General features: G+C 33.5%; 1 protein-coding gene across 2 annotated transcripts; it reads left to right on the top strand.

Annotated features, from left to right (window-relative positions):
* The first annotated feature begins 6,196 nt into the window (after positions 1-6,196).
* On the top strand, positions 6,197-13,296 carry LOC122720629 (glycine receptor subunit alpha-3). Of its 2 annotated transcripts, none has more exons than XM_043947438.1 (9): positions 6,197-6,507; positions 7,539-7,683; positions 8,121-8,203; positions 8,367-8,510; positions 8,660-8,742; positions 9,156-9,290; positions 9,660-9,760; positions 9,856-10,170; positions 10,553-13,296. In XM_043947438.1, exons 1-9 carry the CDS (start codon positions 6,413-6,415, stop codon positions 10,703-10,705), a joined length of 1,254 nt encoding a protein of 417 aa, XP_043803373.1. In that variant the 5' UTR covers positions 6,197-6,412; the 3' UTR covers positions 10,706-13,296. The 2 variants fall into 2 exon arrangements, with proteins under 2 accessions (XP_043803373.1, XP_043803372.1); XM_043947437.1 differs by having other exon boundaries at positions 10,520-13,296.
* The last annotated feature ends 766 nt before the right edge of the window (positions 13,297-14,062 follow it).

Here is a 14,062-nt window from a genome sequence, read left to right as displayed (position 1 = left end):
AAGGGGAACGGGCGTGCTTATCGTGCATCGTCTCCAGCTGCCTCGAAACTCTCCTCCAACGACAAGCTAAGCCCGACCGGTGTCCCTCCACACCCGACCGTACTTCTCGACGTGCCTCGGCCAAGAGTATCTCAGCTGACGTTCGCAAAAACACCACGACGTGTGTCATCTTGTAAAACATCGCAGGATCTTCCACACCGTTTTAACTAATCACCACGACCGCGTTTTGTTTCATCGATCAATCGATCCTTTTGTCGATCCGTCTCATGAAAGTTTAAGGTAATAATTTGATAAATTGTAAATTCGACATTTTCGTTGTTTTCGACAATCGTTCTTTCGTTGGTCGATTCTTTTATCGAAGATTGTTGGTAATTTAATTTGATAGCTTTTTTCATCTTGGATCAATTGTTGCTTTTTGACAATCGTTCTTTCGTTGATCGATATTACAAAGTTTTTGTTGTTACTTTACAATTATAGTTCGATTTATATTTGATCTGCTGTTTTACCGATCCTTATTTGGCGAATTATCATTCGATGATTGATGATTCTTATATCGATTGTTGTTTTATCGATCGTCGTACAATCAAAATATGTGATATTGTGTTTCATATCGAGTAGGAAGATCTTCATTCAATCGTATATCGATACCTGAAAAAAAAATTAATCTTATTAATTTAAGATAGAAGAAAGAAGTTACAGAGGTACTTCATTTATTAATTATAACGCAGTTGATGTACTCGAGAGGCACATAATTGGAAATAAGAAGTAGCACGTAAAAACAGAAAGAATTACATAAGAGATCGATATGCTGAGTTGACAACACTGATGCTTAACCCATTGAGTACCAGTTGTCTATTTATAAGTGAAGATACATTTTATATTTTCGAAGATCGTAGATATTACGGTATTCTCATCTAAGCAATTCTGTTATAATTAGAAAGACATGGCACAAATGTCTTGTTTCTCAAATAAATAAATTACTAATAAAAATATTTTAAGAAACGTTTACAAATTTTTTTAATCCAAACATAGCTCTATAGTAAGATGAAAAATTAACAGAATTTATATCCTGAAAAAAAAGAAAGAGGGATAATCTAATTTTTTTTTTTTAGAGTAAGAAGAAAGATTTTATAAGTTTTCATTTTGACACTGATTTTTATTTTTCTTTCTTTTATTTTTATTTATTCGTAGGAAGAAGAAAAAGGTAATTTGATGTTTAACCTTTTCACTGACATTTTAGCTTGTTAAGTGACGTCATAAAATCTTTGACGTAAATGCTTCGTGGCTGGTGATCGAAGAGAAGCTGACAACACTTTGACCACTTGAGACGAGTTCGATTTTTTAAACGTTCCTCTCCGCGCTTTTCCTCGAGTGAGTCAAATATAGATCTTTAAATTTGATAATACGATGATCTTGTTCCGATAATCGCTTTTCTTTATTCAAGAATCTTAACCCAGTACAAGAAAAAAAAGAATGTTCAATAAAACGTATGAAAATCTCGTTCTAATATTCATCAATATATATTCTATAACAGAAAAATAAAAATGAAATTTTAGAAGAAGCATTGATAATTTAAGATTTTTATTTTTCACATTTTATTTAAACACTCTGATTGTAGAACTTCCAATATTATCTTAAAAACTTAACGAGTTCTTTGTAAGTCTTAGAGCTTAGCATAATATGCATACGATTCAAAAGCAAGAAATAAATAAAATTTTAGAAAATATTTCCATAATAATTTTCACAATTAAAATTATTTCTTTTTACTATCGCACTATAACATTATCGCATCATCAATCACACAGAATCGTATGTAATAAACAACAAAATCATTCACTCATCCTCAAGAATCGTTCAAGCTTTTCAATTTATAGTTCTTCGAATCCTTTCCTGGTTCAAGATAGCAGAAGAAGTTATCCATTACTGAAAACTGTCTTAAGGAACAGAAAAACGAATCGTGTCCAGAGTGGCGGGACGTTGTTCCCTTCTAAGGTAATACCGTAGGACATGATTCACGTGTCTAATGATAACGAACCATCGAGAGCAGCTTCTTTTTGCCTCGACAATCAGATCATTGGGCCTGGAACACCAGTGGGAATAACAGAATGCCGCGAACCACTCGAACCGCTCCTTCAGCAATCCATTTCTCTCGACTCTTTCCTTTCTAACGGCAGCCAGCCGCAGTATCGACGTCAGTGATACGAAAAATGACGTCACCAGACGCATAGAAATATATGTGTAATGGATTCTGACATATGTAATGTTCGTCGTATTATTCGTTTTTTAACACATGTGGATAAAGAACGGTTCTACTCTGGCCGTGTACGGAAATCTTTTGGAGATTACGACGATGCCAAGTGCGATCTCTGATTTCTATTAGACGTGATATTAGCGGAATGTGAATATTTATGCGAATTTTTATGATTATAATTAAATAAAATGATATCTAAATAAAAATTCGTTTCATCATTATGTAAATATTGTAATGAGTATTTTATATATTTTTGTATATTGTATATGAATTTATTTTTCTACAAAAAAATTCATAGATTAATTGTTCGATGAAGACACTGTATTAAATAATTGATCATGATGCAGAAATGCAAAGCTGGTACTAATTTTAATAAATTTCATCTGAAGATCCTGTTGCAATTGAATTGCTGTATTTTCATCAAATTTTTTAAGATTAATTTGGAAACCATTTGAAAGATGTTTGAAAAACATGAGAATTCTTGAAACGAATGTATGTAAATAAAGATATTTTCATTTTTATTTAATTATTAATAACGTATATTTTATTTTGGTATCAAGTATATTTTGTATATTTTAAAGAATTTTTTCTAGACGATAGATTTCTCTTAGAAATAAAAGAAGATATTTCATTTATTTTACACGAGCTTGAGATTTTTAATTTTTTTTTGATAATTTTCTTTCTTGAAAGAAGAAGTTCTTTATGTAGCAACGTCTGCGCCAATGTGTTGCCATATCGCATCCACCACTCGACAATTAGAAAGGCATTGTGGAAACGCGCTTTTCAAAGAGACTGGTCGATACTACGACTTAGAATCAGTGAAGGGAAAAGGAATTCGTTCTTATCATTCTCAAGGTAATGTCACGAGGTCAAGGTAAGAGTAAATACATTCACCCTGAGCAAGTATTATTTGTTAATTAAGCGCTAATTTTCCATATCTTAAACGTATTCCAATTAAATTTCTCTCTTATATTGTCTACCATTTCTTTGTAATAAATTTTAATAACTAGTTTAAATAAACGATAAAACTTTTGTTACTCTTCCATTATAAATTTTATCTATTTTAATCTCATTAAAATCTTTCCTCATGAATTTTTTAAATCAATCGTCCATATTATAAATTTCCAAGAAGATATCCAAGAGAAATCAATTAAATTATCGTAAACGTCATCGCGATGTGAATTACGATTCAACGTGAAATATGAAGAAGCTCAAAGGAGATAACGTTATTAATTGTGGTTGGTACTAATGAGTACGTCTTCATCCTCACGTCTCACGTGTCAAAGAAGTGTCACTTTAAGGTAGAACATCTTGATTAGACCTCGACTGTTTCTCTGTTAATGATATTTATCAGCTTGATCCACATTAATGAGAATAATTATACCCAATGATTATTTGATCATTAGAATGATATTCATAACTTCGACTGAAGATATTCTTCTAATTTCTCTATCATTTCTAACGTCATAAAAACACTTTTTTCTCATTTTGATAATCATAAGCATTGTGCTTATTTTATTGCACTATCTCTAATATAAAACAACTTTCTCTTTGAGATAGGGATAACACAATAGAGGTGTGTTTTGCATTCAACAATGCAAAGTTTCTAGGAATTATTGATGTCCATCTTTGATATCGAGTCCGAGAGTCCGAGAGCGAAGAAGTGCATCATTTCATAAATATACACTATAACGCTTTTTAATAATTTTTTACATATCATTTTAACTTTATCTCTTTACTTAAAATTACAATCAAAAAACAATTCTTATTCTGTCTCCATTCCTCGTAAAGTAAATTACGATTACTTCTTATTTATATATTATATTACTCCTTTCATTCAATCCTCGGTCGAGCAAAGAAGCAAAAATTCAAGAAGTATGCGCATCTTTTCATGTTCATCGTTACATTTCCTTTTTGCATTGTAATTTCGAGGAAATGGCTACACATACACACACATACTCGTGTATTGGCTCGCGCGCGCGGTGGTCCTCGTGCGTGTATATATGTATACCTTCTCGAAGAGCGGCCACTTGACGATGCATGAGCGGCGCGAACACGTAGCATTCTATTCGCGGCACAATTTTCGAGGATCGATATATCGAGCGGCGTGTCCCGTCGGTCGACGACGATGTCTTCAAATAGCACGGTAGTTAACGTCTCTAAGAGTTACCCTCGAGAAGGGTGGGCGAGAGGGAAGACTGCAGGATCCTTTCCCCTTTCGACTTCGATTCTTTTTCCTTTCTCTTCCCCGTTGTCATCGATGATGTTCCTTCCTGCATCCTATCTTCTTTCGTCGTGCTCGAATTCGTCTCTTTTCGTTATTTTTTTCGATCTCGATCGTTAAAAATCGAAAATGATACTCGTGTTTTGAAGGGTTTCTTCGTGTTTTGAAGGTAGCTGCGAAAAGAAAATTATTATGAATCTTTTTTATAAATAATTGATTCGAGTTAAATTCGAGAATCATTTGAGATGCAAAGAAAGATTAATAGATATATTTATTGTATTATTAATTTTGCAAGCTTCTTCTTCTTATAAATTAAATTAAATTTACGAAAAAATAAAATCAAACTAGTTGGCGATTTTCTTTGTTTAATTATATTATTCTGTATTTTGTACGATTTTTTTTATCAATTATACACATTAAACATTTTTTCGTTTCCCTATTTAACCAGTCGAGATCTTGTCAGAGAATTGAGATGATTTTGGCTTCTTTAAGTTGCAACTCAAAGAAACGTGGCGTGCATGAAAGCGGCGCCTTGATATTCTGTACTTTTCACTACTCGTTATGTGCATCTCTAGAGGATTCTAACAAATAAACACGCGCAATGAATCGTACTAATGGATCTTTCAAAAACAATTTAGATTAAAATGCGGAATTTTTTAGAAAATAATAGATTCTTATTCGATCATTGAAAGTTAATTATTACAAATTAAAATTGAAACAAGTGACCAACAAAGTAATTTTGAAAAATGAATTTAAAATTTACCAAAGAATTTCTAAATTTCTTTTATATCAACATTATTTTAAAAAACATTATTCATATAATTTTTTCAAACATATAAATCTAACTCCTCTCCATATCCACTTGTAAAATCTCCAATTGTTAATTCTCTCTCTCTCTCTCCCCCCAAAAAAGCAAGCCTATCTCTCTATACATCCGACATCATCCAAAATAACTAACTGGCATGCGATGTCCGTTCCATCATCCCTCTCGATCATGCGTTATTCTCCCCCTTTAGCCGTTCATCTTTAGCAATTAACGCGTTAAATGTGTTCGAATCGCGAAGCATATCCATATCTAAAGCGGAGGATGCCACGGTGGATGCCGCATTGGGGTAAATTCGTGTCGTTGGAACCATCTCTCGTGACGCTTTACGGACCCACCGGGGATTACCACCACCTTTCTTTCTCCACGTCCTCCTCTCCTTTCGTCTCTCTCTCTCTCTTTCTTCCTCTCCTTCTCACCATTTCGAACAATCCTCTGTCTTCATTCCTGTTACTGAACCACTGTGTGTGGCGAGGAGAGAGAGATTCTTTTTTTCCCCTTCTTTTTTCCCCTCCCCCTATTCTTCATCCCTCTGTATCGAGTTAAGAGGAAGAAGCGGCGGGGGTGTAGGCAGGAAAGGTGTGTATCGTTGTACGCCACCGGTGGTGTGGTCCACCACCTCCATCGCCACCACCACCGCTACCAACGAGCAACCACCTCCACCTCTGCCTCTCTACCTCGTGAGCGACGATGAGGATTCTGCAGCTTCGGCAAAGTCGTTTGAAGAAGTCAGTCGACGGTTGCACGTCCCCGCGATTCGGGGAATAACGATCAAGGGGGAAGAGAGAGAGGGAGAGGGAGAGAGAGAGGGAGATAGAGAGGAGAGAGAGAGGAAAGAGAGAGAGAGAGAGAGAGAGAGAGAGAGAGAGAGAGAGAGAGAGAGAGAGAAAAGAAAAGAGTCAAGCTCTGAGAGCCCTCGGTCTTCGACGAAGGGTTGTCGAACGAATTTTTTTCCCTTTTTCGTTTTTTCCTTTTTCCCAATCTTATTATCGCCGCTCGTTTTCTTAAGTTCGACACGCTCCACGATCGGCTTCTTCGTCTCTTCTCCTTTATCATTTCGACCGTTTGCTCATCTGGTGCGAGAGAAAATGCGCTGAGAAGCGATCGACGAAGAATGTCGATGGACGAGACACATGGGGGCGGCATGGTTTCCGCAATCCTTTCCTCGATCGTGCTTCTTCTCCTGCTTGGACGCACCGTGGACGCTCAGTAAGATTCTTCTCTGATTTGATCCATTCTATTCCTCTTCCCCGTGTCCCCGTGCCGACGATACACCGGCCATCTTTACGGTAACCGTGAAGATGTGACGATTCCTCTTCTTCTTGATTTAATTTCTTATATAATCTCGAGATTTATGGTTTCGAGGATGTGTCTTGTCGAAAGGATTTTATCAGAGGATCTTTTCCCCTTTGTTTGGCAAATTTAAAGTGATAAAAATTTGGTCGTTGGGAAGTAATTATTGGAAAAACGAAGACTTTCTTGCGGATGTAAAATTTCTTTTTAAGTGTAGAAATTTATATTATTTTCTCGGTGTAATATTAGTAATATTGAAGAGGTATCGACGAAAAGAAAGTAGAGGCAAAATTATAAGTTCCAGGATAGTAAATTTCTTCTATTATTTGAAATAATATTTACAGCACTACTTTAATTGTATAAATCTTCACGATGAAAAGGAACGAAGGATAAAGCACGATGAAATCACCAGAAAGAAGTTCAGTGAAATCCATAAAGTGCTGTGATTAATGTGCGATAAAATTGTTATTACGAATTAATAAATTAGTGATTTTTTTCAATGACAAAATAATTATTCGATAATAATTATAATAAAAAAGTGTATTTGTGATTTGTATATGTTCTAACGTGTTTAAAAAAAGAAAAAAAAATAATCAACGAAATGTAACAAACGTAGAAGAAGTGTACATATAATTGTTTTAAGTTTCTATGAATTTCAATTGTGCGTTTTTTTCTTATTTTGTGCAAGACACGTGAAACCACGACGAAGAAAATGCGGCATAATAAATGAAACATTTGAACGTAAATTCGTGCAAAATTTAATACAGTGCTAATTATACCGCAACGTGATCATTGTATCGATATAAATTCTATTTAAAATTCTTGATATTGACGGGCATATAAAAAGTATCCTCGATTATTGTTAATTTGCGTGGAAATTCGTACGAAGTTTACGTGTTCTAACAAAGTGTTTGAGTTTTTGCTGAAGTTTCCACTCGAAATTTCAGGAGGAGCTTGGAATTCTTCGACCTTCTACCGGAAGATCCCAAATTGTACGACAAAATGCGACCGCCAAAAAAGGATGGACAGGCGACCGTAGTTTATTTCCACGTCACTGTTATGGGTCTCGATTCCATAGACGAGAATTCAATGGTATCGTGCGAATTTCAATCTTTATCAAATTTTAATTCACGACTTTGTTCTGTTTATCACTTTAAAAACGAACGTAATGTTAATCTTGTCACTCAGATCTTTCAATTTTTTCGTTCATTTTCCAAGAAGAAAAGAAAGAAAGAAAGAACTGAACGATCATCGATAGAGGCATTCATTAGATGTTCAGAGAGAAAATTAATAAAACAGAGTTTTTCTTAGGATTGATATTCAAAAACGTTTGCTTTAAAATAAAAAGCTTATTATCAATTCCATCTCATCAATTTGTATAATATTCTAGGCTTGAAAAAATTCTTTACATTCTTGAAATGAACTCCAAACACTTACTTTCATCGTACATCGTTTGGTAGTATTTAAATTTTAATGAATAATTCATACCGAATTTTAAAGTGTCAATTTTCATATATCCACTCTTTCAGACCTATGCAGCCGACATATTTTTCGCCCAAACTTGGAAGGACAACAGGCTCCGATTACCAGAAAATATGACATCCGAATACAGGTACGTGAAATCATCGTGATTTAATCTAAAAAATAATTTTTGTGTTTTTAAAATTTATCGAATATACTCGAAGATATCGATGTATAAGTATTGAGAATTATTAAAAAAATGATTTTTCCGCAAATAAATACGAAAAATCGTTTAAATTATGTTGTTATTCTAGATTACTTGAAGTCGATTGGCTGAAGAATATGTGGCGGCCGGATTCATTCTTCAAGAACGCGAAATCAGTGACGTTCCAAACGATGACTATACCGAATCATTACTTATGGTTGTACAAAGACAAGACTATTTTATACATGGTCAAGTAAGAAGAAACGATCTATTACATTTTTCATTGAACTTTGTGTTCAATGTTTATTTTAATTCCTATTTTTCCTATCTTTCTTTCTCCATATTTTTGTATCATTTTTCACACGAAATAACATTTCTTTTTTTTCCCTTTTTTTATTTCAGATTAACATTGAAGTTATCGTGCGCCATGAACTTCTTGATCTATCCTCACGACACTCAAGAGTGTAAATTACAAATGGAAAGTCGTGAGTGAATTTTTACAAATTATTTAACGTATAATTTGCTTAATCATTAGTAAATTAGATCTTTAGCAAAATGATTCATCTTTCCACAACCAGTTGTCAAAGATCCTATTTTTTTTAATCAATAGAAGATTATCAACGTATTAATGCATTTATCATCTTTTCCAATTTTCCATTCAATCGCGATTTCTCTCGCGCAATACGAATCTCGAAGCAAATCAAAGATCCATCGAGAAAGCTCCATAGATGAAAAAGAAAGAAAGAAACGTCCGATATTAACAACAATCGAGTTGAATCGCGCATCTAAAAAGGAGAACTTTACACTCACATTTCGAAAGCGATACCCGCATGAATTATCGTTTAGTTTTGCGGGCTGAATGTGCGATTTCACAAGGACAAAACAACTCGGTCAACAGTGTCGCACACGACGGATGAAATGATCTTCCAGTGGGATCCTGACGTGCCACTCGTCGTCGACGAGAACATCGAGCTGCCCCAGCTCCAACTGGTTAAGAATTACACGGCCGATTGCACGCAGGTCTATTCTACTGGTAAGTGTCGTCGTTTTGTGTCGCGAAAAAAAAAAAGAAAGAGGAACCTCGTGCTCATTCTGTTCCTAATTAACCGTTTCAAATCTCGACACGAGATCGAGGAGGAATCGAAAGGGTTGAAAGTGAATTTGTTCTCGCGCGAATGGCCACGTTTATTTAATTCGATATTGACGTTTCACGTTGTCTTCACGTGTGTCCGTTTCAATATGGGTATAGAAACTGGAAGGAATAAATAAATAATCTGATGAACTTTGTTGAAAAAGATGTCGGGACCGCTGATGTTTTAAAAATTTTAAATTCGAACAATTCAACGTTTCTTATTGTTAATTGAGAAGAATTATTGAATTAACTAAAAATCGTCCCGTTTAGGTAACTTCACTTGCCTTGAAGTAGTGTTCGTCCTGAAACGTAGGCTCGGCTACTACTTGTTTCACACCTACATTCCAACCTGCTTGATCGTAATCATGTCGGTGAGTCTGGAAACTAAACGTAATTAAAAAAAAAAAAAAAAAGAAAACAGGAAACGTATATAACTCGAATCTTTAATTATTACCTCTGTGTACAGTGGGTCTCCTTCTGGATAAAACCGGAAGCGGCGCCAGCCAGAGTGACGCTCGGCGTAACTTCCTTGCTGACCCTCTCGACGCAACACGCCAAGAGTCAAGCGTCCCTTCCACCTGTTTCGTATCTAAAGGCAGTGGACGCTTTCATGTCGGTTTGCACGGTGTTCGTGTTCATGGCGTTGATGGAGTATTGCCTGGTGAACATCGTCCTCGGCGACTCGGACACGCCCCCGAAACCGGCGCCACCACCTCCCCCGTCGTCCTCCAGCGGCCCCGATTCCGCCAAGCTCGATAAAATTTTCGACATCGCCACTAAGGTAACGCCTGGATGAACATCCGAACGGTTCAGACAACTTCTGTGCCTCGGGGAAAGGGAATGAAAATGAAAAGAGTTGGGCAAGAAAGAAAAAGAAGGGAGTTTGAAAAAGTTACTCACCTAATTCATTATTCGAATCAATGTTTCGAATAAAGTTATTAAACTTGGACTCAAAAACTTCAAATTTTAATTTTTCTTCGAACGCATTACATCGCGCGTAAGCAGAGAGAGGAAAGATAATTGCGGCCATTTCTCGATGCGTCGCGTCATCGGTCCACGCGTTCATCTCTCCGAGGCACAGAGGGGTTGTCTGCACAGCGGCGGTTCAAGTTGTGATCGTTGTCACGCAGGAAAACGCAATGTTGTTATCCGGCCGATCGCAGAAATCGACGACCGGTCCACCGCCAGGCCCAACACCCGCACAGAAGGCGCGGATGCGTGCCCTGAACATCGATCGGGTCTCCCGCGTCTTCTTCCCTTTCCTCTTCGCCGTGTTGAACGTAACTTATTGGATAATGTTCGCCGAGTACATTTAAGCCGTCGTGGAAATCGTGGCAAACTCGAACAGACCGGAAACGTCGATGCTGGGAAAGAAGATATCGGACGGAGGAAGTGTTTCTGAAAAAGGGAGAAAGAGAGAGAAGAAAATGAATCGAAGATATGAAAAAGTTCTGTCTCTTTTCGAAGCTGTTGTATTGTTAACAGGAATGATAGAGTGGTCATTGAATTGGAATTTTTTTAAATGTTATAATGGTAAAATTGAAAGATATGCAAGTTTATCAATTATTGTTTTTTGATCGCTTGCTTTATTACGTGTGTTGCAATGGTGTTGATTCAATGGCCAGGGTATTGAAACGAGGATAATGGTGCAATTGCGAAGAAAACGATGAGATGACATCTATTAAAATGTAATTAAGAACAAGATTGGCAAGGAATGTTGTTCGAGTATTTTGAAAATTTAAAAATTTCTATCTCTTTGCAATTGAATTATTTTTATTACTTTTTCCACTTCTCCAGAGAAGAGAAATACTTTTTTTCGTTATTGCATCATTATATTTTTCATATCACTTAATGAAAAGATAAAAAAATTCACTTCGATTCATTGATACTAAGAGATAATGATAAAATACTTACTTGAAGAGTATTTCAATTGTATTGTAATTGTATGTAATTGAATACTGTACGACTCATTCGTCGATTTGTCGAAAGACAACAAGAAAAAAAAGCGAATAAGTTGTCGTTTTCTTCTTCGATTACAAGGGAACGAAGCAGAGAAAAGAGAAGAGCTAAAAATAATTGTATAAGGAATATGGAATTATTTGAATGAATCGTTTGATTCGTTCAAATAAATTATTTCACGATTGTTTCGAGTTTGTAAAAATTAAAAAAAATATCGAAAGTCTACTAATACTTTAAAGTCTTCTATTAAATTGTTTTAAATTTATAACTATAATAATATTGTTAAGAGATTAACGTGTTTTGTCGTAAGAGACTAATTCCCATTGATGATAATTGTCGTCGAGATAATTATCGATAAATTGGTAATCGTGTAATTGTTAATATAAAATTGAATTAACTAGTGAATAAACAGTAAGCAGATATTGTAAGAAGATCGTTACGTGTAAATTTCTGCTCGATTGTTATTGATCAAAGAGTGGATTTACTCGTAATATCATACTCGCAAATTTTAGAGTTAAAAATATTTCGATATTACGCGGAAATTTCTTCTCAGAAAGCTTGATATCATCTCGATGTAACGTTTCTGAAATTTTTGCTTTTGATGATCATGTTTTGCGAAATGATCATCATGTATATTACTATTGCTACGATATTAAAATTATAAAAAGAAAAAAAAAGATATAAAAAAAAAGACGCAAAAGAAGAAAGAAAAGTGAAATACACGTATATCTTCCAAGAAATTGGAAGAAAATATACTAACTAAAGTTGTTATAGATTCAAACTTTTAAATTTGTAAATTTTTTTTAGCAGAATCTTATTAAATTCACGAAAGTGAAAATGAAATGTAGACTATGTGTAACATAGTCAGGTTTTTGAAGAAGAAAGGAAGGAAAAAAAGCAACGGAGCATTAAAAAAGCTCAGAAAAATATAGAAAACGGAATGGACGAAGTGTAAAGTAAAATAACTTTTAATTAAAACTTTCGGATCAACGTATGTAGATATTAAAAAATAATTTGAATTAAATTTGGCTGTGTTAATAATGAAGCGAACGAAAATTATTTTTTAGATGTAATGCTATCACTATAAGTTTATCAGAATATTTAAAATTTATTCTGACTAACGATTGTCAAATTGTTAAAAAAGATACATTTAAAAAATAACAAATTCTACGTGTAAAGAAAAGATTACTTATTATTTGAAAATAATCAATGATCTTTCAATTTCAATGATCTTGGATTTTACATAGCTCTAATTTAAAAGCTTTAATATTATGCGTCGAATGGAACGCACTTGTACAGTAAATAGATATAGCTGAATACTTGTTTCGTTTTAGAAAACGTAGTACAAAACTATATATTTGCGAATCCGGCCGAACTGTCATGGCGTTTATGATTAAGTGCGCCGTATTTATTTTATTCATTTGTTCTTTTCGACACGAGCGATGCCCAAATTTTTTAACTTTTACAAAATTTTATGATTCGTTCGTTCGAATGATACTTATCTGTACTATAGATCATAAGTTTAATTGTTAATTACTGCCCTTATTAGTTATAGTTTGTTGTATAAATATATTATTAAAGATAAAGTAATTTATATAGATTAAGTGTAATATGATTTCTTTAAAGGTTAATTAATTATATGTTGGTAATTTAGGATTAAACTTTTCATTTGTTATATATATAAATTTAAAAATAGCATGTATCTCTAAGTTACAAGTAATTGCCATTTATGTATATTATATTTTAATGCAAACGATTTATTTAATGAAAACAATAAGATATATACATGTATAACAATAATACACGAAAAGTGTAAATAAAAGTGTATGTAAATATGGAGTAATGAATTAAGAGCACGTGTAAAATAGTATAAAAAGTTGAAAAAAATATGAGCAATTATTTTAATTAAAATAATTTTCTTTCTTTGAATGACGAATGAATGTATAAATCGTCGATATTATTTCTATAAAATAATTCTTTAGGGTGATATCAAACTTATGATCGATAGTATATATAAGAATATCGTTTATATTTATATAAATTTTCGAAATATTTTAAATGTATTCGTTTATTTAACTTCCAATAAATGTAGAAAAATGTAAATATAAAAACAAAAATATAAAAATTATTATCAAACGAGTTTAATTTATCTTACAGTTAATACTAATTTAACGTGTAATGTAAAATAATTATTTTTCTTTCCATAAACAAAAAAATTAATTCTACTTTATACTCAATTAATAATAAAATTTATTTAATATTCATAAAAAAAAATAATTAAAATCAATAATCAATTTTAATTACGATATTAATGTTGTTTTGAATAATTTAAAATGATTGAAATAGAATGTTTTAGATAATAGATTATGTTATATTTAATTAATAAATTTTTTCTTTAATATCGTATTTATTTTTTACGATCATATAGTGACTTATTATATTTTTCAATGGAAAATAAAGAACATTGTTACAATTTTTTCTGTATTTTAATTAATAAAATAAATAAAATTTCAGCAAGAAATAAAGCGTTCTCTATTAAAAATAAAGGCATTCAATCAATAGGTTAGACGAAGAGAGGAAATAGATAGAGAAGGACAGAGATAGGATAAAAATATTGAAATCAGCGCCATCTTCAGTGTGCCGCAAATGAAACTCAGGAACAAAGGACAGAAGATAGTAAGAAAAAGATAGAGATAGAATAAGAATTGATCACT

This window comes from Apis laboriosa, unplaced genomic scaffold, assembly GCF_014066325.1.
Source record: "Apis laboriosa isolate Shangri-la unplaced genomic scaffold, ASM1406632v1 scaffold12_cov154, whole genome shotgun sequence".
Taxonomy (NCBI): domain Eukaryota; kingdom Metazoa; phylum Arthropoda; class Insecta; order Hymenoptera; family Apidae; genus Apis; species Apis laboriosa.
Note: the sequence above shows the minus strand (reverse complement) of the source record. Positions and strands in the feature narration are given on the sequence as shown.